Below are 24,373 nucleotides of genomic sequence, written 5' to 3' on the forward strand. Positions count from 1 at the left end.
AAAAATTTAGAATAAAAATGTGACCTTCGAATTTAAAAGATTCACTGTCACTAGAAACCAAACTGTTCAGTGCACCGACAGTGTTGGAACCTGAGAACAAAATGTATAACACTCAAGATGAAATCTGTCATATTTATTTAACTTTCACTTCTATTACTACAGTTTACATTGCACATAAACACAACATAGTAAATAAGAAAAAGAAAGAGCACAAACATAACACAATCTACAGGTAAACAACTTTAACAAGCACAACTAAAATACTTCAAAACATTATCAAAACCTTCACATATGTTGCAAATCTGCTCTTGGAATTAGAGAGTGCACAAAAACCAGTTGAGATCTGAAAAGGGAGCATTGACGTAGGCCAGTTTGTCTGCAGAGTACTGACATCCAATTTGCTGCCAAATACAGCCCTGCTACACACACACACACACACACACACATACATACATACACGCAGCACAGACAGGCTCACATTGCCCCTAGATTAGTTTTTTTAGCAAAACACTTACAAAAATTGAAAAATATCAAAAGAAAGCTATTATAAAAAATACTCTATTCACCGTCCCAACAGGAAGATTGCGTAAAATGGCTAAAGTTGGGTGGCTTCACAATATTTTGCAATGATGTCAAATGACAGTGACATTCAGTGTGTTGAAATACGTGTGCAGAAAATCTAACATGCTGCTGTGGAATAAAACCATACAAGCTAAACTAGCATAGTATTCAACCAACTAAAATATGTACATGGAATGGTGTGCCAGCAAAACAAAACAAGGAGGGCGGAAAAAAAAAAAAAATCAATGCTAGCAGTGAAGCCCCTGAAATTCTCTACGTTTTTTTTTTTTTTTTTTTTTTAACTCCAATATAACCAGAGAGATTCATTGTGCAAGTTGAATGAATGCTTCATATTCAATTTTGCACAGCCTTGGACACATTCCAGATTGACATTCTCCATTAAAACAAACGGTTTTGCAGCAATTGAGGACAATAATCCCCCATTTTTAAAAAGGAAAAAAACTTTGCATAGATTGACTTGTACATTTCAATTTTGTGTCTTTTGAGTCAGACTTCCGTACATATATATATATTTTTTTTATACCAGTTTTCCAAATAAGCGTTATTTGCACTACATGCGGGAAAGAAGTAGCATCATTCATCTTCTTACAATCATTTTCCTTCACCGGAAAAACAAGGCAGTGCTTTGAGATAATTAGCTCATGTTGGGTATTTCACTAGTAAATAAGAAAACAACTGTTGCCTGAAAGGGTGCTGCACTAAGTCATTGTGATAGCACTGAGACTTCTTTTTGAACACAATCAATAGTTACCAACATTCCAGATCACAAAAGAAAATGAGCTGAGAATTATATAAAACTACAGATGTTGCATTCGTACACATGATAGTGTATTACAGACATGGTTTATTCATCAATATTAAGTTATGGTATGGCATGTAACAAAATAAGTGTCAGTAAATATCAGATGTTGCAGTGGCTGGATACAGTGTGTCATCACGAACATATTTGTTGCGTGGTCGAAGCCATATTGCATTCGCTTGAATATAGGAACCATAAAGCCCAGATGAATCAGGAGCCATTTTCATCCTCACTTTTGATGACTGTTGTAGCATGGCACACCAAACGTCAAGACACATAATCAATGCCGTAAAACCATGTCTTAGTCTTTACTTGTAAATATCTGCTTTGGACTATAATGAACAATCAGTGAACAAAAGAGGGAAAACACACACGTAGTGAACTCCTGCTCACTTGGTAAGTTGCTAACTTTCCTTGTTGAAGGAGTTTTGTAGTAGCATTCAAATTGCCTGTTCCAAAGGTAATGCACAAGTTGTGAGTGAGCTATGCTAAGCTGAAGTAAAAGTTTCCAAAATGGGCATGTTGGTCCGATCCACATCCAATTATGAGGCCTTTAAGCATTTCCAGCGATTTGCACCGCTAGCAGCTTTCATAGTGGACACCTAAGCAGGTGGGAGCAAAATGTTTCTGAAAAGTTATTTAGGACCAAGTCAGACATTTTGAATGGATGAGAGTCTATCCATGCGGGTTTCCTATTATGTGACTGTTGTGATGCAAAACATAAGCCTGAACCTGTTGCCCTGGTTACAGAGATGGCTGACGAGCGGCAATGTGTTGTCCAGGACAGTAACTGTGAGTAAATGTTGCTGAAAAGGGCAGAAACTAAGTACAACATATATACTTTGCTGTGCATCGACTAAAACTATGTGTGTGTAGGTTCCAATGTTTTGGATTTGGAATATAAGAAAAAGACCAGAACAGATGGCCTGAAGGCTGAAGGAGGAAAGCCGTAAGAACTGGCGTCGACATGAAACAATCCTACTGGGGATAGTTGGTTTGCTGCCGACGCTTCGCCGACCTCATTTTCTCAAAACGTGACTCCATCTCTTCGAGGACTTTGGGGGTGTACCGCACTACCAGCTTCACTGTGCCCTGAGCCGCTTTAAGTAGTTCCACTGCTTTCTCGTGGTGCTCACCTTCCACGCTCTAGAAAAAACAAACCATAAAACTGTTAGAATTTTGGCAGTGATAAAGCGTTTTTTTTGTTTGTTTTGTTTTGTTTTTAAATCAACAATTATTTAGGCCTCAGTCAATGTCTTCTCACATTTGCACAGGAGATTCATAATCGGGTTTCTGTAGAACAGTCACTAGTTGACCTTGTGGTTGGTCATTAGAAATTGATAGGAAAAGCCAAATGGTGGCAAGTACAAAAAAGTAAAACCATGCACACTTTTAAATTGAATATTTAGAGGCTTAACACATCACCAATATGGGTTTTCAAGGTGCTCAAAGCCATATTGAAGCACTGAACAACAAACTAAAGAGCATTGAGAGATGTGGTTTATAAATGCCTTGATTATCCTTGATTATGCAAAGTCAATGATGCTGTTGTGATTCAAACGCCTTGTGCAGGGAGTGTGGATTCAGTCCCCATTCACCAAGAGTGTAATATAAATAGTGATGGAAAAATGAAGCGTCAAAATTTGCTTCATGAACCAGTTGTATTTTTTTACTCTTCCAGATAGCACTGTTGCTTTCAAGAAGGCATTCAAGAAATTGCAAGTCATTGTACTTTCAGCAAGTGTCATCTTGAGGCGTCCAAAAAAAAAAATACAACAACTGGTTCATGCAGCAATTTTGGAGCTTCATTTTTCCCCATCACTGAATACAAACAATAAATGGATAAATAATAATAAATCATGGGATTTCTGTTTAACAGACAAGGCAGCCTTTTAGGAAATCAGAATAAGACGCATGAGTCCAACTGCTAAACAGTTATATTCCAACAAATGTGACAAGATAATTGACTTTTTGACTGAAAAAAAAGCAGACTTACCACCCCGTTGACAGAGAGAAGCTGATCACCTCTCTTCAGTCCACCGTGTCGGTCGGCGATGCCTCCTGGGATGATGCGTGAGATGTAAATTGGAGAGTTCTGCTCCTTTCCACCCATTATGTTGAACCCCAGGCCTTCTTCTGTTTTGGGAAGTTCCACCACACGTGGATGTGAGTGTCCCTCACTTGCCGCAAAAGCTGCCACGGTTGCCTGTACATTTAGAGTTTCTCTATTAAGACTTGAAATATATTTTAACACAGGGACTGTATGTTTGTACCTTTGCCGTAGCATTTGCTCTGACTTCGGGACTGCTGTTGATGTCCACTGTCTCATATACATGCTCATAAACCTGTAGGAACAAATTAGTCAAAGGTCAAAACTTGCTGTGTCAACAACAAATAATGCAACCTCCCATGAAAAATGGTACAAGTGGGTGTTCAAACCAAAGGAAAAATATGCCACAAATTTAAAACCAAACTTCCAATGATGATACCTGATGCGGTATCCTGACAAATCCTGTGAAAGGCGCCTTCAAGTAGGGATTTTACTTGAATGACCATTTACAATTTACAAACTTAAAACTAGTGCTGGGGAAACGAAGCAGCTTCAAATTTGCTTCATGATCCAGTTCTATTTTTTAGACTCTTCCTGATGGCACTGTTGATATAAATGAAGGTGTTTATAAAATAGCAAGTCGATGTGCTTTCAGCCCAATGTTGTACAGTAAGTGCCATCTTAAGGAGTCAAAAATAAAAATACAAATGGTTGATGAAGCAAATTTGAAGCTTCGTTTTCCTATCACTACTTAAAACTGCTTGTATAATTGATAACGTTTTAATGATTGGCAATAGTTGGAGCCTGGAACAAATTTACTTGAGATGGGAAGATTTCTTCACTAAAATTACTTACTTCTCTGACAGCATTGCAGAATTCACTCTGTAAGACCCTCTGAAGGGCTTGCAGCTTCTGAGGAGGAACCTCCCCTGTCCTCTGAAGCTTGTCAAGCAGTTCAATGGCACGGTTAATATCTGCCAACAAAGCACACGTACCACAACCAAAACAATTGCTGACATGAAGACCTTGAACATTTCGAGAAACCTAGAGAAATCTCAGAGTACTGAAGTGCATTCACTTGGGGGAAAAAGAAGAGAGGGAAACCAATAGATACATAAATAAACAAACAAACAATTAATTTTACTTCTGTATTCATTTATGTTTTTCAGAGATTACATTTTCCTCGGTTCTTTTATCTTTAATGCTCGCTATGCTAATAGTAGTTACCAGGAGGGTGCATTCTCAGTTTAACTATTTAACGTACGGCCAAAAGATCAAGACACGGCCATGGAGCCTTTTCTGTGAGATTGCGGAAGGTCGAACCCCCACCTCCAGGATTCCTTCTCATACTCTTGCCCATCCACCTACAAGGGGGTGGCTCTGCCTACTCTGTCTAATGATGTGTGACCTTGCAGTCTTCACTGAAATTAACTAATAAGTGCATAGATTGTCATAGAGAACGGAAGGCCAGTGAAAGCAAAAGAAGGGTCACAGCAAGATAGTGGCATACCTCAAGCTACCTAGCTAATCACGTGTGCCAAAGAGGATTATTCTAACACAGATTGATTTTATTTTTTCCCCCCTGATAATTTTGGTTTTCTGTTAATCATAACTCCCACTACTTTCATAAGTGATTCGTTTCCTATTTTTGAAATAATTTTAATTTTGGAAAGAATAAGAAAATAGAAAAACAGAAAAATAGTGCAACTTAAAAAATACTTTAGGGGAAAAAAAGGCTCTCCAATCTCAGGAGAAAACTAAATGCAGAAAGATTTTCTGAGACAAAATCTATTTCCTGAAACAGAAACAAATACTTTGATAAACAGGAACAAATATGAAAAATGAAGAAAACACATTTGTTGGAAAATGAACACCCCTCCTTCCTCAACACGCACAGACAGGCAGACAGGCAGACAGACAGACTTCAAGACATAACATAAATGTATAATCATATGGCAAAACGGAATGAACTGACTCTGAAAGGCTATCTTTACAATAATAACGTGTGAAACAGTTTTTACGATTGCACTACAGGAGAAACAGCGAGTAGCGGCTAACATCGGCTTTTCATGGCTAACAGGGTACAATGCTGACCTTTAGCCCGTGTCGGAATCCATCCTGAACATTCTTTTTCTCTTAGTTTATTACCGCTGAAGTATACAGAAATTAAAAATAATGTCAGTAAAACTAAACGTTGCCGACAGTTCCCTGACGTTAGCCAATTAGCTACGATAAGATACAAATACTGGTAATGCGAGTATGACGTCCAACAGCATTCTTCTTGGCTTCGAAATCAGATACAAATGAATATCTGCTAGCATATGACCCCTACGAAGTACATAAACTATCATGGTACCATAATTGCCACCGATGTTTGCTTTTAGCAATAGCATGTGTTCGTTGCTAACGGTAGTTTAATGTCAAATGTGCCCATCGACACAAACATTTCAAAGCGACACTAGCTAGCCAATTAACTGTACCTCTCTCCAAACGTACAGGCTCCCCTAGCGACGCCATTTTTCTACTGGGATGCTGTTTGTTGTCACGCAGATATTACGTTGAATGGCAGATATGGGACACTAAAATTGACAATCCTGGCTGACACTACGGGCTCTCAACAGAGACGATAAACCAGATTAGCTAAATTAGCAGGCTAGGCTAGCGGCCAGTGTCATGGTGCGTTCAGGTAACGCTGGAAAACAGAGACTCCCCACGAAATTTAATTTGAATTTACGTTTCAAAAAGAATACAGTTGGTTTAGTGACAGCAACTATGATTTTTTTTTTTTTTGCAGTATATTTGGATTAATCGGTGAACAGGTTTAATACAATTCTCCTGAATGTGAATTATGTCTTCAACCTCAAAAAGTAAAACAATACTTAGTATTCCCTGATTATGATCATTCGAATCTGAAGTTTGAGACTCCTGGCAAGTGAAATCCTTCATTTTATTCCTAAAAAAATATATGTAAACCACAGTAACATTAACTCTGTGTTAAAAATTTTAAATGAACTAACTTAAATACAGATTTGATTAAAAAAAATTGGCTTCAAATAAAAGAAACAAATGTACCTATGTCTTTAGTGTTATCAATGCCACTGGATACTGCTCAGTTTTTGCACGGCGTTGCCTATTGCGTTGCCTCTGATTGATCAAAGTCAGATCAAATCATAAAATTCCATACAAAAGTTGGACAGAAAATCTTACCAGTTTACTTACAAATTCTCTTGTCTGGTTAGCAGTATTAAAGTTGGCAAGTAGCAACCAGTGTTTGCAAACCTACCTGCAGGATGTAAATTGAAGAGGTCCAATGAAGAAGCAAATCCTATTGAAGAGGTCCAATGAAGAAGCAAATCCTCTTTTCAGCAGACAGAGCCAACCGCACTTTTAATGTGAGCGTATAGGTGAATATTTCTGCACCCCATACCTAAAATACGAGATGGACAAAAGTTGTTTTCATAATTCCGATAATCATATTTTTCTTACTTCCCGTACTATATTGATGTACTTTATTTCAATATATTTCCATTTCATTTTATTTTTCTCGTGTTCTTCCCGAGTGCTGGGGCGACTCCTTAGTGCCCTCTATTGGCCAGCTGCAACTATAATGCCATGGATTGATCTGTTATAGCAGTTGATTGATTGATTGATTGATTGGTTGATTGATTGATTGATTGATTGATTGATTGATTGATTGATTGATTGATTGATTGATTGATTGAGTTAGTTAGTTAGTTAGTTAGTTAGTTAGTTAGTTAGTTAGTTAGTTAGTTAGTTAGTTAGTTAGTTAGTTAGTTAGTCTTTTAAATGGGGAAGACCCCCCCCTGCAAGTTAACAACTAGATTAGAACAGTTTTGTTGTTTTAAACATTGAGCAGAAATGCCTGTTATAGGATGGCTTTAGGTGACAAGTTTGTACTGTCCCTCAGGAATGTGTACCATTAAAGTTTTGCATTGTGTAGTAATCACATTCACTTATATGTTGCCATGATTCACTTCCATTAGCTATAAAACTACTGTTGCAGCAATATTTCAGCATTTCCTTACTACGACTGTACCTGTTGTTGGACACTCATATAGAGTGATGACGATCATACCTTTTGAGCAGCTGTATGAATCCTTCCTTGCATTTAGTGTATGAAAGGAAAGCACAGTAAATTCTCACCACATTTCATGGGCTGGAAAGAGGAGCGAGGATCAGTTCTCTGGTCCTGGACATTTTCTTCAGGACCTTCCCAAATTTCAAAGGGTAAGTTCCAATCCTCTTTCAGGGCTTCTTCTTATCTTCAAATAGGTGGTGGTGAAGGAAATTGAGGTGAAAGTTGCACACATTAGAAAAAAAGTTACCTAATTTACATAATTGGGTTGTTTTTGCTTATCTTATGTTCATCCCCTTTTCTGAATTGTGAACACTTTGAATGTACCAGTAGTGTTCTAAAGATGTGAAAGAAAATGGCGTTTCATGGGCTGTTGATGGAATGAACTCGTGACAACCTTACCCCTCAGGAAACAGACAAGTCGGTTTGCTTCAGGTCTTTGTGATTGTACCACTCAATGAATGCCCTGATGACTGATCTTTTGTTGAAGACACATCATGATGGGATTCACTGAAGTTGTGCACAGATGCATGGGCCGGCTGAAGCCTTTAAGTATGTGTCAAGAGCACCCAGAGCCTAACTTCACAAGTCGAAACTTGATCGTGCAGACACTTTTTTACTCGTGAAAGTGAGGATTATTTCTGATTGTGGGATTATGGTGTAGGTTGAGCGACAATAAAGACCGTGCCTGTGAACACTTGTAAATGAGTGCCACTGCTCTTTTGGAGTTCACCCAACAACAGTCTCTCTCTCTCTCTCTCTCTCTCTGAAAAGCCCAAAACTCCAAGTTCCCTTTGGATCCTGACATTTTTCATCAGTCCCAATTTGAAATACTGCACATTATTGGTTATTGGGTAACATTTTGATCAATTTGGCGACTGATTGATGTGTTTTATGTTTTATGTGCGTCAGTATTTGTGACTATAACTAAAAATGGAGGGTTGAAACTTTATCCACATTGGTTTTGTTTTTCAGTTGCCTATAGTCATTTTTATTTCTTCAAATACTTCAGTTTAATATTGCAAACAACTTCACAACATACAAAATGAATAATATTAACCCAGAAACATATCTCATATTATATATATATATATATATATATATATATATATATATATATATATATATATATATATATATATATATATATATTCTTTTTTTAATATATATATCTTACTCTGGTGGGAATAAAAAAATAAACAGCAAAGCTTTGACAACAGCACCTTGACATAGTATGTAATCCCAACATTATACCTTGAGAAGTTTAGAACAGTAAACAGATAAATTACTGGAGAGGAAAGTTAATTTCCGCCGAGTATGTAAACGGAAAGTTGATTTTTTTTTTCTTTTTTTGGTCAGCCTCTTATTATTTTTTTGTAAGTGGAGAATTTCTCAATTCACAATTGAAGCAGCATGCAAGCTTTTGAAGATGGAGCTGTCCTCTCTCATTCCGTGCCTGTTTTTTTTCCACCTCATTTTGTAAATCTTGGCAACATAAACAAATCCACAATGTCTTGAGAAATGTGATATAGTAATTTAAAGTGGGAGCAAATGACTGATCAGATTTTTTTTAATCGTTTACAAGGTCATGAATATGTTCAATAAATAGACTGTTATATCACTTTTACTGTATAAACTTCATCTTTTTTTTACATGCAGTCCATAAAATTTTCATTTGACGGAATAATTTACCCTGTTATGTATATATACAAATAGATATTTTCTCTGTATTCTCTTTTTTAAACTCTTCAATAAAATCTATACATTTTATACATTATCTCCCTCTTTTAATGGTCAATGTGCATACACAGGAAGTGTCTATCCTTATAAACCGCCAGCCGATCTTCTTTTTGCTATCCATGGTGAGGGCTCGCACGTAGGACTGGGTTGTCCTGCATTGGGAGTTATAATGCCGCTTGTCTATTCCTCTGCAGCCGTCTTTCGTGTACCCCATGGGGTTGCATTTGGTCTCGTAAAAGTATTGCTTCAGTTGGCCGTTGGGGACGGGAACCTTTTCCATGACGGTAACCGTCTGCCCCGACATGTCTATCGCCGTCTTTTTATCCACCGCTGTCACCCACTGGCTAATACTGTCACAAACGCTGAGCTCTCCACGTCGCGAGGGGTCAGAGTGTCGCCGCACCCTCATGGACATATTAGCAGCATCCAGATAGTTTTTGTATTCCTCCAGAAGAAAGAGCAACGGCGGCTCCAAAGGCACTTGGTTGCTGATCATCACCCGCGAGTCGTACATGTCGACATCCTTGCTTTCGGTGGCCGCGTCTGGAGCCGGACCCCCGCCTCCCTGGCTCCTATCTGCCCCCTGTCCCATTTGTGCCGCCTCTGCCTCCCCCTCCACCTCCAGCAGCTCCTCTATCACCTGCTCAAAGGTGTCTGCGAGCGAGGGCATCCCACGCTGGCCCGGCCCGCCACCACTCTGTGGAGTCCCCCGGCCTCTTGCGACCGTCGCGGCGGCGCCCAGGTAGCCTTCCGTCCGATGGCCCTGCATGCCTGGGGCGTCTCTCAGGGGCACAGCTCTCATGCAACTGAAGTATGAAATAACCATAGTAAGGAACAGGATGGTCATCACTCTTCTAACCTGGTGGAACTGGAGGGACAAAGAAAGACAAAAGGGAAGGAAGGGGACACCCGGCTAGTTAGTGGACAGTTGGCTCGTCATTGTGAGTTATAATGAATTGAATTGAATATTCAAAGTCTCCCCAGAGACTAGCTTCATCAAATGTTTGCAATCACACTCAATCTTGCCAGTGGTTTCCTAACATGCGTAAACCAGGATCATACGATTCATATGTGAGGCTTGAGTGACTGTCGAGAAAATAAACCCTTTGTGTGTCGTATTTGGACTGTACCATATACAACTACCTCCCCGAGGCAATCGCAGATGGAAGCAGCTCTTGTTTTAGCAAAAAGTAGCATGTTTAACACCTGTTTCTTTGTTCATTGGCTTGTTCCGTGACTGCACACGTTTCGGAGATGTTACAACAAAGTTACAACTTTCTTTTGTCTTGTTTCAGCGACCACAAAGTAGCCCGACAAACAAAAACAAGGCACTTTTGCTGGAGGAATTATGATTATTATTATTCGTGTTTGAACCAGTCTTCCTTATTACATCAAAAGAAAAGAAAAAAAAAATCCTCCAACGTGTCACTCTGCATCCTATAATTTGTGTTGCTGAGATACAGAAAGCCCGACCTTTTTCATTTGAGCGTGGCATCATTTACTAGTTTTGGTATCATTATAAAACACGCTGCTGAGTGCAGAGACTGCCACTCAACAGGATGAGGCTGGACAAATACAATTAAACTCTTGTCAGCAGTTGACCCTGTTTACGCTTGATGGACACAATTACATGTTTTGCATCTGAACCTACATTTGATGGCTGTTAGGCACCAACAATGCAGACAGTTGTCATGTGTTGACGTAAGAGAGTACTGTTTTGTTTGTTTTGCGTGTTTGATAAAGGGACATCCAATGCGGAAACACGAAAAACATGGGAATAATTTGTTTAGCCGTGTCTCTGGCAAGAAAATTCCAATCGTAAGTAGCGAGAACTTTGCAGCGAACAGGTGGATGACTCCATAACTCTCCAGGCTGAACCCAGCAGGACACGAATGACTCAAAAAATGTGTCATCTTCGCTACCAGGGAAAGTGGCAATCTTTACACTGACATGATGATTAAACCCTGCTAGGTGTCACTCCAACACTGTGCGCATGCAAATGATCTAAGTAGAAAGTCATCCTTACAGAAATGACTTGTCTTCAATGATGGACTTATTTAGAAGAAAAAGAAAAGTGATCATGGCTGTGAGTGTACCATGCACGTCCCAACCTTTTACAGGAATATGTAGAGAACAAAGACACACACACACACACCCTCCCCTCTGAATGGACATAAGGACCTTTACCGTAAAGAAGGAGCAAGCCCCGCCCTTCAACGCATTTGTTTCCTTCTTAATTGGTGTCTGGGGCTGCAATTAAACAACAGCGGTGACTGCCATAAAGATATCTGCTCTAAAAATAGATGTGCTGGGAGTCTCCCAGTCTATTCAGAATATCACATCCTTCTTCCTAATGAGCCACTCATTCCCCAAGCTCAGGGACGTGCGCGCGCGCCTCCACAAAGTGTGTGTGCTCCAAGGAGGATGCATAGGGAGGGGCCGCCTTGTAAGAAGATTGGGGGTATTTTTCCCTCTCGCCAATTAAACCACAATAAGGACAAAAGAATGGCGTAAAACGCAAATCCATGCTGGTGAAATGTAATTACAAGCTAAAGCACCTCACCGATTAAACCCCTCATTGTTGTTTGGATTCCAATCAGGAGATGTACGCGGCGGGCCTTCCCAGCACTGAAAAATCATGTTGCTTTACGGGACGGATGCCAGTCACGAGCTTTATGTGTAGGATGCATTTAGGCTGATATTATTATCAGCACTGCACACAAATGGTTCCACTTCCACATCAAGGAAATGAAGGGAGAGGGCTGATTACTGTTAGGCGTCAAACTTCATGCTGGAAATGGCGCAGACAAAGTGCTGCATCTTCCGTAACCGACCACAGGGGTAATATTGCAGCAGCAGGGGGTGGAGAGGGTGGCGGCGTCATTTCGCAGCATAACAACCACAGATGACGTCTCTTCCAGGTCTCCACAGGGGAGAGAATGGAGAGGAGGAGGTTGCTGGGGGTAATGCCACTCAACAGCGCGCAATTGCATGCAATTCCCCCAGGTACGCTCACACCGGGAACAACAAATGATTGTATTTATATCTCTGTGATTTCCTGTTTCCATCAGGGCGATCAATATGGCTCATGTTCTCAATCAACATCCTGTTAAAACGCAATAAAGCCAATGAATCATTTAATTGCTGTGGGACCGGCTGAGAATTATACAAGCGGCCATGGAAGATGTTCCACGCACTGCAGGATTTTCACAGTGCATAACAGCATGTGTTTGTGTGTTTAACACAACGGGCATGAAAACTCAAGCTGGGGGGGGGGATCCAGATGTTCCAGAGGATTTATTGCAGTATCTGGACTTTGGTTTTGGCTTGATGCTAGGGTATTGATTTGTGTCCAATAATTAAGTCTTGACCATTGAGAGGCAGCATTTCCTTCCTTGCATTTATTCATTCATCCATCCATCCACCCATCCCTTCCGCCAGATAGATGACATGAAGCAGAGGGGTGGTGGTGGTGGTGGTGGGGGGGCACATACACAAAGGCCTCAATAAGCACTGCTCAAACATGCTTTTAATACGCGGTGACACACCTCAAGCCACGAAGCGCACGGAACAATGCGAGCAGGTGAGCGTGTGGCCTTTTGGACGTCCACACGCACTAAATGACCACCTGTTCGCCTGCTTTGAGGACACGGCCTGCAGGCTGTCATATGTAACTTAGTCTCGTGTTTATTCTTTGCGCCAGGTGGGGATTACAGTGCTAAATACCTCATATGACAGATGATGAAAAGTTTCTAAAGGACATGAAAGGGCTAGCATTCCTTGTGATTATTAACCATATACCTATGCTAGACTTTATGTTATCATCTACCCCCCCCCCCCATAGGAAAACTTCAATATGAGAGATAAACATCAGATCGGACTGTATAGCAACATTTGTTATCTGTCATGTCTTGCTTGTGTTTTGTACACTTTGTTCAATTCCTCAACAACCTTGCGAAGTGGAAGTGTTTACCAAGCAGCATGTTTGGTCACGTCCAACGTGCACAGAACTCAATGCCAAATGTTCAGCTATAATAACAGTGGGAAAACAAACACGCACATATGAAATTAGATTCAGGAAAACCCTTGTGTTCTATAATATATGCAGTAAAAAAAAAATCAGGCTGTCATTGGTAACAGCTTACACATGTGGAACATTGCTGCCTGGAGATCTGTTTTTAATCCAAGCATATTTAGCAAGACTGTATACTGCAGGAGCAGCAACAGGGGATCACACCTGGTCTCAGAGCCAAGCCTTATCAACAGTCATTTTGAAGCCAACAAGAATTCCAACTGCTGCTGTCTGAGCTGTGCTGTCCAAAGCGCCCACACATCATGCAGCATTGATGAGGAGAATTCGCCTCCATCGAAAAAAAATGCAGTCATATGCTAGTCGATGGCAAATCCGCTTAAAATTAGATTCAAAGTGTTCATTTGAACCCAGAAATCACCCGATCACAAGGAGATTGCTGCACACATTTTGGAATTGGGGCATTACAATTATACACTTTGTACACTAGATGGCGCCCGAGACCGTAGAATATTGGCAAGCTTTACCGTCCTCTTCCGTCTGAGATAGATAGATAGATAGATAGATAGATAGATAGATAGATAGATAGATAGATAGATAGATAGATAGATAGATAGATAGATAGATAGATAGATAGATAGATAGATAGATAGATAGATAGATAGATAGATAGATAGATAGATAGATAGATAGATAGATAGATAGATAGATAGATAGATAGATAGATAGATAGATAGATAGATAGATAGATAGATAGATAGATAGATAGATAGATAGATAGATAGATCAGTAATTTGAAGACACCCGGTGCAAACACAACACCAAGAAGTGGACCAAAGTGGCTGGTCTCGGGTTTCTCATAAAGTCTTAATGAGTGATGAATCCAAAGTTTTATTTTGCCTCGGATCTTTTTTTTACATAGATGATTTTTCTAAAAACTTACAGGATGATCCAATGCACTTGTTTTTACTAAATGCTGCCACTCATGAAGAAAAACTAGCCCAATGCTTATTTATCATTGTCCAGTGGTGAAACAGGCGTCTTACTTTTGCGTTATAGTATTACACAAGTGAGTCCTTCTTCTGCTTCGGAAACCCAATCAACATAATAAGTCCGTTTTTTATTAATGAACGGCGGGATAAGATTACACATACTCCCCCCTGGGGCCGCGGCGCTGCCTGTCCATGGGATAACGACACTTGATGGGGTTATTTCAGACACACAGCACACAAACCGAGCACCAACTTTTGTTTGTCTTAACATACAGCGCAATAACAGCAGCATCCAAAGAAGTTGGGAGAGAAACGTACCTTGTGCTGCCCAGTCGTAAAACAGACCATTCAACAGGACAGTGTCATCTGGGCTGTCCTGGGCAACTCCCTGAGTAATTTAGACTTTAGCGATACTTTCCTCTCTGTGTCCTCCTGACAAGCTTCAGGATATCTCTTCAAGTTTGGAGCAAATACATTAAATTATTGATGGTGGAAATTGCATGGATGAGGTCATGCACTCCCATGGCTGGACGGCTCCGGTGAAGATGTTGTGTGAAAGCCAAGTTGTCGCCTGCATGCCGCCGCAGCAGCAGCAGCTGAGGAAGAGGAGGAGGAGGAAGGAGGAGGAGGAGGTTGAGGAGGAGGAGCAAACCAGTGGCGGGATGAAGACAAGACAAGAGAGCCGTGGAGCTTGCAATGGGGAGTCTGTGTGGAAGTCGAGCAACTTTACTACACGATGACGCTGCAACATGTGACCAGCGGCTGGCTGGCTGGCTGGCTGGCCCACTTGCTCGCCTCCGACTCCTGTTTAAACAGCCCGGAGGCGGAACTATTAGTGTGCCTTCACTGCGCATCTTCTTTTTTTTTTTTTTTTTTCGAGCGCATTCCGTACACACCACACCCACACATTTATTTATATATATATGTATTATATATATATATATATATATATATATATATATATATATATATATATATATATATATATATATATATATATATATATATATATATATATATATATATATATATATATATATATATATATATATATATATATATATATATATATATATATCACACGCACGCAAAGCCTCTTTGCTTCCGCGTTTGCCCACCAAACATGGTGGTATGTTTCTTGAGGGCTGTGCGTCAGCGTGCAAATCGTGACCCAACGCGGAGACGTGCAACAATAGCCTGAATTTATTCATGAGCAACACCACCCTTAGTCATATTTGCGTGGACATTCTATTTCAATAAGATATTGAATTAGAATTGTTGAACGTCAAAAGACATTGGAGGCTAACAAAAAGATGAACTTGGTGAAAGAACAAGCCTTGCTTTTGAAAATAATAACGCCATCCTCGTAACAAACGGATGGATCAATAAACAAACATGTTTGCATTACAGCATATTAACAAAGGTAGCTTGCACTGAGCAGGTCAAGCCTTTGAGTGCATGTTGAACATGGTCAAACTGATGGTTCACTATAATAGGGAAACAGCGCCTCATTATCCTTTGTGACTGGTCCAGAGCAAAGATTGAGGGATTTGTTTGCTCAATGACCAGCATAATTCTTCCCTGCATTGGCGTATGTGCTGGGGAGCTCCTATTTGGCATGCAGCGATATGGGAGTGGATGCTCACACCTGCCTAATGAGTCAGCCCTACCTCCAACACACACAGGAACATGCTAAGATAGATATAGCGCTCCTCAAAGGCCCACAGGTGAGGGCGAACTCTGGATGACAAAGAGCAGCAATCATCGAGGGTTTTGACTCCAGCGAGGACAAAATAATGCTCAATGTTCCAAACAAGTAATTCATAAATAAATCACTTGTAGTCTCATTAGCAGAAAAAGCAACAGTCTCTCTCTCTCTCTCTCTCTCTCTCTCTCTCTCTCTCTCTCTCTCTCTCTCTCTCTCTCTCTCTCTCTCTCTCTCTCTCTCTCTCTCTCTCTCTCTCTCTCTCTCTCTCTCTCTCTCTCTCTCTCTCTCTCTCTCTCTCATTTGTGCAAATGCAGCAAAACCGAAGACAGTGTAGCAAGTGGTCTTTTGGCTTGCATGCGGCGTCAGAGGCTTTAGGGAGTAGTTTTCTGAATGAATTCAAAATAATGTGTAATAAATGGAGGCAACAAAGCGCTCCAGAGATAACTTTGAGGCTTGTGTTAAAGCAACCTGGAGTCCTTCTGAAAACTAAGCCACTATTTCATCCGCACCGTGGTGTTCTGTTTCTACAGGTTTAAGATTTCTCAGGGACAATGACTTCAAACTGTCTGAGGCGTATGGATGAACATCTTTTGTCTTTTGTTGAAGGGGGGGGTGGGCATGGCTCAGGTTTTAATCGAGCCATGTTACAAACATGTGATTTGCATTTACACTTCTCTCTTGCTTAACGTCTTTCCCTGTTTGTGCAGCAAAGAAAAGAAACGCATGTATAACGTTTCTTACATGTTGTGATGCCAAATGCAGACAAACTGGCACTGCATTCAGTCAGCAGCCTACCTGCTTGTGCAAGACAGGAACTGCGTAACCATGGACAAGGTGGAAATGACATTTGAGAAATTGTCATTTTCACTGGGGATAAAAGAAGGAGATGAGGGGCACTTGGATCAAAGTAGGAGTACATGCCTCCTCGAGTCGATCTGAGAAAACACTGTTTAAGCTTAGATGACGTCAAACAGTGAGGGCGGGTTGCGGATCACTTGGGACGCCTTTTAAACAGATAAATTCGGTTTCTTCAAAAGAATGAGACACTAGGATGAGGAGGCAATACAATCACTCCTGTGATGACAATATATTTATTATAGTATGAAGTTGCGAGAATTCGGTGCTGCGAAGACCTGACTGTGATCGAGCAAACGCACACTGCATCGTGAATCCGCCTAGTTCCACAGTCACACGTTAGAACGGCAGCTTCTTATTTGCTGTTTATTTTTTTATATATCAATGTATTAAACCCGAATCCGTGTTGAAAAAAAAAAAACACAGAACGTCCGAAGCCTCGCCTCTTGACGGAACTTGTTTAAACAAGCCTGTTAATTGGATGAAGGTGACGGTGATGAAGGTGATGACGGTGGTGACTATAAGCGGCAGCGGTGGCGGGGCGATGGAGCCTTCATTGCCATCATGATTAAGATGATTATTCCTTGCTCTAAATATATCGTGACGTCCGCCTGCTGTTGTGTGGAGATTTCCGCCATCTATAGCCCAAATATAATCGATAGCCCATTTCTTATTTATATCATGTGCACGAGAGCGCCGACAGTTTTTTATAATTAATGAATGAGAAACAGACCGGAAAGGACGCAGTATGGAGTGAAAAGGGGGGCCTGTCGTCATTATTAATATTAAAAAAAAATAATAATAATAATATTTGATTTTAACGAATCCATTCGAAGCACAGAAATTGACTGAAATAAGACAAAGGCCAAGACAAAAACACACAAGGCAGCTAGCTGTAAGAATTAAAAGTAAAATTACGCCTTTTCATTAAATGAATAAAGCCAAGCGAATGATTTGATGTGAATTTTGACGCCCACCACAACTCTGCAGCGAGAGAGAGAGAGGGAGAGCGAGAGAGGAGATTCTCAGTAAAGATAACGCGTGCGTCCGCGTGCGCACGCAGACGCGCGCCCGCACACACACGCGCACAACCCCATTTATGGACTGATCCGCTGACGTACATTGCAGAAAAGTGCTATAAAAAAACCTTCATACATACAAAGTGTGTCGTGCCACCCCACAGACCCCTCCTAACCCGCCTTCGCTCATCCCTCCTCCTCCACCCATGCACGCCCACGCCCACACCATAATCCCACGTATCAGTCGGGGAAAAACATGTATATATTGCAACATGCATAGAAAGGCACGCATTTTGCTTGTCATTTTTCTTGATACAATTACATCGTAGACATACACAAAACAAACAATCAAACAAACAATAATTAATTCAAGAAAAATCCCTCGATGGGGAAAAATAGGATTAAACCATCCAGATTTATTCCTTAAAATGGTAGTAAAATAACCTCACAGCTTTGTGTAATTATTTTTAATTTAAGATTTTGCAAGAAACGTTTTCTTATTTATTCACCCGAAACGTGACTGCAGAGACGTGGCATTCATTAGCAACGTATTATGAACGTTCTAAATAATGTGAGTTTTTCTGCCCGTGCAAAATGAGCATTAACGAACAGAATATGATCGGCGCACGTTGCACACGCATAAAAAACGAGCGTGGACGCTTGCACACAAGTTCCACCATTCAAACACAATGAAACAAACGTGAGGAACACATTCGTTTTCGGACTATTTATTGGATCACGTGCCGCGTGAAAGGTGACTGCTGATTAAAACAGAACTGACTGTGGGCGTTGGGGCTTTTCTCTCCTCGCTTTGCAATTGCTTCGTCTTGGATCTTAAATCTTTGACCGGAGGAGGAGGAGAGGGGGAAAAAAAGAGACAAGAGATGGAGAGTGGGACTGAGATGAAGATGGGGGGTGGAAATATCCAAAGCTTTTCGAGCGATTTTTTAAGAGAAAAGTATGCACTTTCAAGTGACGATCCTATAAATCTGTCTCCATCAAGTGTCCAATCATAGTAATTCTTTATTTTTAAAGGGGGGGGGGGGGGGGGGGAATAATTAATCCACGCTACCGCGTCAGCACAAGTGCTCACGGAGACATGTTATCGCTCCATCACATCTGTCAGTGACGTACTGAGCCACGCCCATTAGAATAATTTCACACAAAAAACTAATTCTGCGGGCAATAAATTGAAAAGTTCTACGAAAGGACGTGATCACGATTGGTATATTTTTAGAATGTTATTTCTGTGCAGCCCGTGGTTGTGGTGTACGCCCCCCCCCCAAAAAAAAAAAACCCCAAAAAAACCGAGGGGGATAGTAGGGGGAGCAGGTGAAGCGAAAAGCACCTTATGAATGAAACCGTGGAGCGGGCGTAGTAAAAACACAAGTGATTTGATGGCGATGACGGGAGGGGTAGGGTGGGGGTCCGGGGGAAGGAGGGGGTAAAGCGTAGGGCTATATTTGGACCGATAACAGAATCCACAGACATCAAGACAAAACATGAATGTAGCAGCATAAGCATATGGATAAAAAAACAACAACAACGTAGAATAAATAAAATAATAATAAAAAGGGAGGATGCTAGATTTTTTTTCTCCCCATGCATGCTATCACGACAACATCATTGTACGCACATCCAAGGATCAGTCTACCGGTTATGGAGCAGGATGACTGGATCACTGCAGCGTCTTGGTCTCATACGGGGAGCATGATTAGGCATAACGCAACCATTACGCACATTGTGTTGCAGCAAGACAGCTTCGGAAACTCCAAAGATTCAAAGAAAGAAAAGCCCATTTTAAATCATTTAAAATGGACACGTCTCGATAGAGACATTCCACGAGACTTACACGCGAGCCTTTATTCTTGCCTGATGCATTCAATTTCGTGACTAAAAGAGCAGGCATTTGATCAACTGGAGTTATTTTGGAGACTAACGCCGACAACGCAGGCGAGGATGCAAGCCGCATGCTGTGCTTAAAAAAAGCCCAAGTTAGAGAAAAGCCTGCAAAGACGACAGCAAAAAAAAGAGTGACATGGAAAAATGGATTGGGCTCTTACCTTTACAAGGGCTGACAACCACTATGTGCGTGGTTAGATCTCCGCGACCAACGCTTGCATGTCCCAAAGTTTAAACGCAGTGTGGGGGGGCTTAAGGGTACTGACAATGTGCAGTGCAGAAAAAAATAAACAAAAACAACAAAAAAGGCAAAACTAAAACAGCAGACAGCCTAATGTTTCAACTTTGACAGTGCTCTACAAAAAAAGCACATGCGCTTTTCTTTCCCCCCTACTCCTCTCTCTCCCGTTTGAATCCCCCCCCTCTCTCTTTAAATCTGGTGTAAAAGACAACCGTCTCCCTGAAAATAATCTTACCAAAAGTTGGAAAAACAATCCCAGGTTTGGCAAAGGGGGGAAGAGAGTTGGCGTCCACCGTGTGCGCGTTTAGTCCATGCACGGCTCCGGTGCCTCTGTCCAATGTGCTGAAAGCATCACACAGCCGGGGAACTACTACAGTATGAGGGGGCCACAGAAATATCTGGATACTTTTGTTGAGTGCCCACTTAAAAAAAGAAAGAAAGAAAAAAAACTGCTGCTGCTGCTGCTGCTGCTCTTGTCACGTGTATTTCCCCTCTCTGCCAAAACCAACCGCGTTAATATTTGATCACATGTCGGGTGGACATTTCCTTCCAGATAGCGGCTCCTACTAATGAAACCCAAAAAACAAAACAAACCCCCCCTCCAAAAAAAAAAACCCCCAAACGTCCAGCCGCCTTGTTTAAATCCGCCTTAAAAAGATACTATACCCGGTGAACCGGATCTCCAAGTGTCTCACTTAAGTGGCACATGTTGCTTTAAAAGAACATACATGCATGTATAATAAAGCCTCTCGCTGGCAGCAGGCACGACCCACCTGGAAGCCCCAGCATATACGCGCACGCACCAGTCATGTATTCCATGGTTTCCTTACCTGCCTCGGCGTAGCCCTAAAACACTACACAATCTTTTTTTTTTTTTTTTTTCCCCCACACAAGCTTTGTCAACACGAGCCTTCAACACACAACGCAGTCTCGCTATACTGGAGCGACTTTGTCAAGTAGAAGCCATCCAAGCCTCGAGCGGCAATGCAGTCTTAAACACCAAACGCGACTATTTTACCCTTAGAATGTTGTATTATTCCAAACGCTTACTTACCATTTCCCCCCCTACGCTGTCCTGGATAGAAGTGTCTTAATAGCCACTCACTCCAACAGATGCTGGTAGGTAATGTGTCTTGTTTGAAGTCATCATATGAGAAGTTCTGCTGTGCTCAGTAGATCGCCCACCACTTCGCTGACTTATGAATCTAATAACCCCTTCGCAATAACGCCGTGCTTAAACTGTCTCAGGAAGAAAAAAAAATCAATCAAACAAACAAAAGCAAGCACCACCACAACAACAACAACCTTGGGTGGCTTTACGGGGAAACGCAAATAATCAACAAGAGCGACTTGTCAGAGAGAAGCTTGCACAGACACAACGTAACAACACTCGTCCGGACAACGCCATTATAGGGGGGCTCTTACGCGATTGAAATACGCTCCGGCAAGCAGGCAACTTTTATGACGGGGACTAGTTCCTTACTGGGGGGGCTTTTTGGTTGGCCGACAGCTGTCAAACGTAGTCGATCAGTGAACGGAGACGTACATACCCAATTCGTCGGACAAACGTCCTTTGCTTATAGGCCTGTAATGCGCGTTCAGAATTAAAAACCAGCATTCCCGCATAACTTGTTGCTTGTTCAGAGCCAAATGATACTTACGTTGCCTCTCACACAATCGAAATTCCCCCACAACCCCTGCAGAAGAGTTCTACTCTGAGAGTTGATCACCCCGAAACAATACTTTTGGATGAAGATTATGGGGAAGTTCAAAGGCGAAATCTGTTTTGAGTAAAATTCCATCAGTTGCGGTGCCAACACCGAGCCATCTGATTGTTATGCAGTGACGAGGCGATGTGCTTGCAAGCCATGCCCCAAATGTACGAAACAACATGAGTAATAGGTGAGATTCGCCTGAGCCGATGCCAGCAAGCAAAACTTTCTTAAAGTGTCTGTGTCATTCGTTTGGTTTAAATGACTTTTTTTTTCTTTTTTTTTTTTTTTTGTAGGTGGGTGGGGGGGCATCCTCGTCGGAGGAAATCACACTGCATGGGTGGTGCACGGCTGTATACTGACTGGAACCTGTAGGCGTCTGGAAGAGACACTAGCGGCAATGTGACAACTCATTGCACACTTGTGTCACAAACACGAAAGCTGTGAATCAAACCAGGATGTCATTCCGAGCATAGCTGCCTAGGACAACAACCACACGAAACCAGGAAAGCGTCTTATAAAATCATCATGTGATGAGGATCATCACCATGATAAGAAACTTATCTTTTTCAACATCACTATTGGATTACACGCTGGACAGGTAATACTGTCACAGCAGACACTTCAATTATAAGAAGCAATAGACTTAACTAGAATACCTTCATTGTCATTGTACAACAGGTATGCAACACATTTGTAAAAGTAATCAGAAAGTTGTATTATTTATGATCAATAAAGCAACCTCTTGTTCCCTTTTACTTCGGGCTACTCGGTAAGCTTGCGCATTTGAGACAAGCAACAAGTGCTGTAGCACACAGGCAGGCTCCTATGGCTGATGAAGTATATTGCTCATATAAAGTTGATTTCTTACTACAGTGTGCTAAATGGAGATGCTGTAAGCAAGTGGGCAACAGGTTTTTGAAGAAAAAAAAAAAAAAAAAAGGGGAGTGACGTAAAGAGGGTGAGAGGTAACACATCAACTGGCTGGGGAGGAACAATTCACCTTGTTGGCTGCGCATGATTTAATGATAAAGATGTATGTGTCCCATCACCTCCAAGCGCTCCCACGCCACCGCCGCTACCACCAGCATCATCATCCTCCTCTCAGTCCTCTCTGCTTCCTGACGTGGTAACTTGAATGGCTCCTACTTGTGATGTTGTTAACACTTCCTCTGCTCCCTCAGCTCCTTGCAGACTCGCCGCCTGACTCATGCTCGTCCTTTTTCCCACTAGCCGAGCCTTTGCCACCTCTTCACCACCATATATCTTATGGCTTGGCCTGAGGTCACGGATTAAACACTCACGCGCCCTGCCTAGTGTTGCGTCGCTCTGTGGTCAGACGAGATGCTCACTCTTTCAATTTTGAAGTGCTCATGTGAAATACAATTTGCTGCTTATACTTGAAACCAACAGGCAGCGTACGTATGAAGATGAACGTGCGCACTTTTGTACTCTCTAAAGAAATATGTATTGTGAAGGAAATATTTCACTCAAGTATTATCACTATCTAATAGAGGGCTCATTTTACCACCTCACCATTACTTAGGGATTTCGCTCAATTTCTAAAGCAGCAGTCTCCCCTTAAAATGTGATCTCATTCTATTTAATCCAATTTTTAGTGAGATGTGCAAGCAACTGACGGCAATATGAGCTTGAAAAGAAATCTCAGCTCTCCCTTCTATATATGATACCAAATTGATCGGCAGAAACGTATCGTTATTGAAGCGCCACGTTAACACGGAAAGTCATCATACCTGATTGTTTACATCTGCTAATTGCTTTTGGACCTCATCTGGTCTCCAGAATCATTATGAAAATAAGTGCAAGCCTAAAATTTCTTGTCAATCAGCACTTTACCCTTCACCACAATGACAACTTTTAAGTCTTACAATAAATACTGGTCGCAATATTAACAAGTGTCTTTGTGCTTTCATTCTATAGGAAATGAAAACTCTCCTCCGCGTCCTCTAAACACTCATTCTAACAAAAGCATTTTCATCACAGGCCACATTGTTGTTATGGTTTCACTCAGAAGGCAGCTATGATTGGGAAAAAAAAATCATATGAATGTATAATCACATACATGTAGGGGTGTTGAGAGTGGTGTCTGCGCTCGGCAAAAAAATGGGCATTCATTTTGGTCTGCTGTAATTTTGTGTGTTCTGGACCATGTTGTGCCTCACTGGGCATTCCAGCCAACAGAACTGCCTCGGCAGCCACAAACTTGCTTATTCGGTCACAGAAAGTAGACTCGTAAAAACAGGCGTATTTCAATTTTTGCGCCGGGGCAAATCTCGTGTAGCGTGTTCATGAATTTGGTAAATGTGTTATGTCTTGCCGGGTATTCCAATTGACGCGTTTATATTTGCTTTAAAAAAGTGAAGCGGTGACCTCAGCCCTTTAGTCTGCACCTGTGCCCTTGGAGGTTGAGGTCCGGGACCCACAAAGAGGTGAACGCAAACAAATATTCGGAGAAACTATTCAAGCCTCGATTGGAAAACAAATATAAGGTCTTGATTGCTTTAAGAATAATTCTTTCAAATCACAGTGAAAGCCTGTTGCTAATGTGCTTCACATTGCTGTAAAGTATCCCTGAAAAGGGTGGAAATTAATTACCAGGCTCAGCCAGTGACTCAGAGCTGAGGTC

At 41.4% G+C, this 24,373-nt stretch overlaps 2 protein-coding genes across 5 annotated transcripts; both read right to left on the bottom strand.

Moving 5' to 3' along the window:
• Positions 1-118: 118 nt before the first annotated feature.
• On the bottom strand, positions 119-6,132 carry lin7c (lin-7 homolog C (C. elegans)). Its single transcript, XM_085907558.1, has 5 exons — positions 5,912-6,132; positions 4,287-4,405; positions 3,655-3,726; positions 3,378-3,587; positions 119-2,527 (listed from the first exon to the last, which is right to left on the bottom strand). The coding sequence occupies exons 1-5, from the start codon at positions 5,946-5,948 to the stop codon at positions 2,360-2,362; spliced, it is 606 nt and encodes a 201-aa protein (XP_085763684.1). The 5' UTR covers positions 5,949-6,132; the 3' UTR covers positions 119-2,359.
• Positions 6,133-8,710: 2,578 nt separating this feature from the next.
• bdnf (brain-derived neurotrophic factor) lies at positions 8,711-21,832 on the bottom strand. Of its 4 annotated transcripts, none has more exons than XM_085907554.1 (2): positions 21,676-21,832; positions 8,711-10,135 (listed from the first exon to the last, which is right to left on the bottom strand). In XM_085907554.1, exons 1-2 carry the CDS (start codon positions 21,814-21,816, stop codon positions 9,302-9,304), a joined length of 975 nt encoding a protein of 324 aa, XP_085763680.1. In that variant the 5' UTR covers positions 21,817-21,832; the 3' UTR covers positions 8,711-9,301. The 4 variants fall into 4 exon arrangements, with proteins under 4 accessions (XP_085763680.1, XP_085763683.1, XP_085763682.1 ...); XM_085907557.1 differs by lacking the exon at positions 21,676-21,832 and adding an exon at positions 21,069-21,389 and having other exon boundaries at positions 8,711-10,073; XM_085907556.1 differs by lacking the exon at positions 21,676-21,832 and adding an exon at positions 21,069-21,389.
• Positions 21,833-24,373: the final 2,541 nt, after the last annotated feature.

Source organism: Syngnathus leptorhynchus, chromosome 3, assembly GCF_054491065.1.
Source record: "Syngnathus leptorhynchus isolate UIUO chromosome 3, UIUO_Slep, whole genome shotgun sequence".
Classification (NCBI taxonomy): Eukaryota; Metazoa; Chordata; class Actinopteri; order Syngnathiformes; family Syngnathidae; genus Syngnathus; species Syngnathus leptorhynchus.

Coding starts and splice junctions, on each gene's coding strand:
- lin7c (XM_085907558.1), bottom strand. CDS start 5,948: ATGGCGTCGCTAGGGGAGCCTGTACGTTTGGAGAGAG. Junction 3,727..4,286: donor TCTGCAATGCTGTCAGAGAA/GTAAGTAATTTT, acceptor TTGTTCCTACAG/GTTTATGAGCATGTATATGA. Junction 2,528..3,377: donor TTCTCTCTGTCAACGGGGTG/GTAAGTCTGCTT, acceptor TGTTTTTTCTAG/AGCGTGGAAGGTGAGCACCA.
- bdnf (XM_085907554.1), bottom strand. CDS start 21,816: ATGGAATTTTACTCAAAACAGATTTCGCCTTTGAACTTCCCCATAATC. Junction 10,136..21,675: donor TCGATTGTGTGAGAGGCAAC/GTAAGTATCATT, acceptor TTGTCCCTCCAG/TTCCACCAGGTTAGAAGAGT.